We start from the raw sequence: 2,587 nt of genomic DNA, 5'->3' as shown, positions 1-2,587 counted from the left end.
AGGAAACTAACATTTACGATAAATCTTTGATACTTAGTTTGTTGCTAACGGTATTTATTTTATATGTCCTTTGTACATGGGTCGCATGCATAATCCACACAAAATAACAAATAAAAACATAGACACTTGTGCAAGTGCAAAATAGAAGATTGCATTACATGTAAAATCCATGGATAGAAGAACATAGAAAAACTTAGAAAATCCTATGAAATTAGGCCATATAAAATATATAGGATTTTGACACCATTCCAAATGAACTAGAGGTTTTCTAAAGAAAATACACCAACAATTTATAATTCAATAAACAAACTGATAGAATACCTAAAACTTAACCAAACCATTCAAACTAGAGAGAGAGAGAATATGGTGCAGATTAACAATGTACACCTACTCACATGCAGCAAGCACCTTATCACTCATCCCAACAGATTATCAAAGCCCAACCCTGCCAGTTATATTCGTCGATCTGACTGTTCGCCAACAAAAATATAAATTGAATGTAGTTTGTATAAGTCATATCTCGGTGTGATTATTTACTAGCATGATCCGTAACAAAATAATTTGTAGTCACAACCTACCTAAACAATAGCGCGTATCTGAAGAAAGAGAGTAAACAAAGCATTATGCGCAGGTGTATACACTTGAATTATCCCCAGTATTATTTTCCAATTCTAATGTACACTTGAATCCTCCCCAATTTTAGAGAGCTACTAGGTGTATATCAACCTTCCCGGCTGGTTGTAAGTTGGAACAATCAATACAATCTTCACACCAAAAATGGCCAATTAGAAAGCCTTAAACTAGACCACGTCTACCAAACTGCCATGCAGGATCGATCCCGTGATAAGGCGAAGAAGAATATACTTGCGTGCATGTGATATCACGAAGGGTAGGAAGCATTCAAGTGCGACGAGAAGCACGGCGATCCCCTCCAGACCCTTGCGTGCATCTTGAGCATCTCCCTCGCCCTCTCCCTGGGGCTGTCACCGGCGGCTCCGGCCTGCACCAGGAACAGCAGCCTTCCGACCACCCCGACCGCCAGCATCTCCTGCAGCACCGCCGGCGTCGCCGAGTGCCTCGCCACAGCGTGCAGAGCGCGCACCGCGCTCTCTGTCCCCGCGGCGGACAGCCGCGTTACCGCCCTCGCCACCACCGCCAGCCCCGCCGGGTGCGCCACGAGCTCCAGACGGCCTTCGGCGCAGCCGCATAGATGGTCCAGCACGACGATCGCGAGCTCGCACGCCTGCTTGCTTCCGCCGCAGCACTCGTTGAGGAGCAGGTCCACGAGCGCCGCCACCGCGCCGGCCTCGACGGCCTTGACGCGGTTGCGGCCCCACAGGCATAGCCGGCAGAGCACGTGGAGCGCGATCTTGACCGCCTTCACCGACAGATTGTCCGTCACGACCGACACCACCCCTTCCACCAGCTCGGCGCTGGCCGAGGTGAGCTGCGCCGGCGGCATCTCGGAGACGGCCGCCTTGAGGAGCTGGATGCCGTAGGTGCGCGAGAGGTGGCTCGGCCGCCGCAGCACGGACGCCATAGTGTCGAGGAAGTTGTCGCCGCGCTCCAGGATTCTCTTCCAGCTCTCCTCGGAGAGCCTAAGCGAATGCAGGATGCTGAGGGCCGTGTCCTCCGGCGAGCTCGCCTTCGGCGAAGCCAGCACGGAGCCGTACATCTGATCCTCCTGGGACTGGGACCCTAATGAAGTCTTGATGGGGGCGCCCTCCACGGCGTGCTTTTTGAGGACGGACACGAGGAAGCCGACGGCGCCGGGCGCGGCCTCGACGCAGCGGCGGTTGCAGTCGCTCTCGGCGACGATGTCCGCGAGCTCCTTGAGGGACGCCGCCAGCAGGTCGTGGCCCCGCCTGGCCGCGTCGACGATGGAAGCCACACGGGCGGCGTCGACGGGCGCACGCGGGGTGGGGAAGCGCTCGACGGCGTGCACGGCGCACCAGCCCTGGATGAGGCGGCGGAGCGTGTGGTTGGGCGTGGGCTCCCGGTCGGCGGCGCCGAGCTGCTGCTTGGTCATGGGGCACTCGCCGTGGCCGTCGGTGAAGACCCAGCGCTCGATGCTCTCCCGGTCGTAGGTGATCCCGGAGGAGAGCGTGACGGGGTCCCGCATGATCTCCATGGAGATCGGGCACAGGAAGTAGGAGGGGACGTCCACCTGCGCCGCCGATGCATCCACTGATTTTCGATCGATCGTATAAACCTCCATGTAGTAGTAGTACTATGTATGTATCTGTCTATCTAGTCTAGCTAGCTATGTACAAATGAAGCTAGGAGAAGCAGCGAGCAGGAAATGTCTCCGGTCGAAACGAGAAAGCTTCTGGAGGTGAAGGAGACGGATGAGAGTGCCCTTTTATAGCGGGAGAAATTAGAGAGGGAGAGGCATCAAGGTCAGCGGTGAGAGGTTGAACCGTGGAAGTCATAGTAGTTCGATAGATTCTACAAACAAGACCATGTAACTCGCGTATAGTATTCCGAAACGTAGGTTGGCTGCTCTATCTCTCATGAAATAAAAAAACGAAATTAGCTTATGAATATATGATGAACATGTTGGTTGGCTGGTGTGGAAGTGAAGGGG

General features: G+C 53.8%; 1 protein-coding gene across 1 annotated transcript; it reads right to left on the bottom strand.

Moving 5' to 3' along the window:
* Window positions 1-636: 636 nt before the first annotated feature.
* LOC124650404 (E3 ubiquitin-protein ligase PUB23-like) lies at window positions 637-2,311 on the bottom strand. Its single transcript, XM_047189934.1, has one exon. It carries the CDS (start codon window positions 2,216-2,218, stop codon window positions 881-883), a length of 1,338 nt encoding a protein of 445 aa, XP_047045890.1. The 5' UTR covers window positions 2,219-2,311; the 3' UTR covers window positions 637-880.
* Between the last annotated feature and the right edge of the window lie 276 nt (window positions 2,312-2,587).

The sequence above is a fragment of the Lolium rigidum genome, chromosome 4, assembly GCF_022539505.1.
Source record: "Lolium rigidum isolate FL_2022 chromosome 4, APGP_CSIRO_Lrig_0.1, whole genome shotgun sequence".
Taxonomy (NCBI): Eukaryota; Viridiplantae; Streptophyta; class Magnoliopsida; order Poales; family Poaceae; genus Lolium; species Lolium rigidum.
This window is presented reverse-complemented; position numbering and strand designations above follow the sequence as displayed.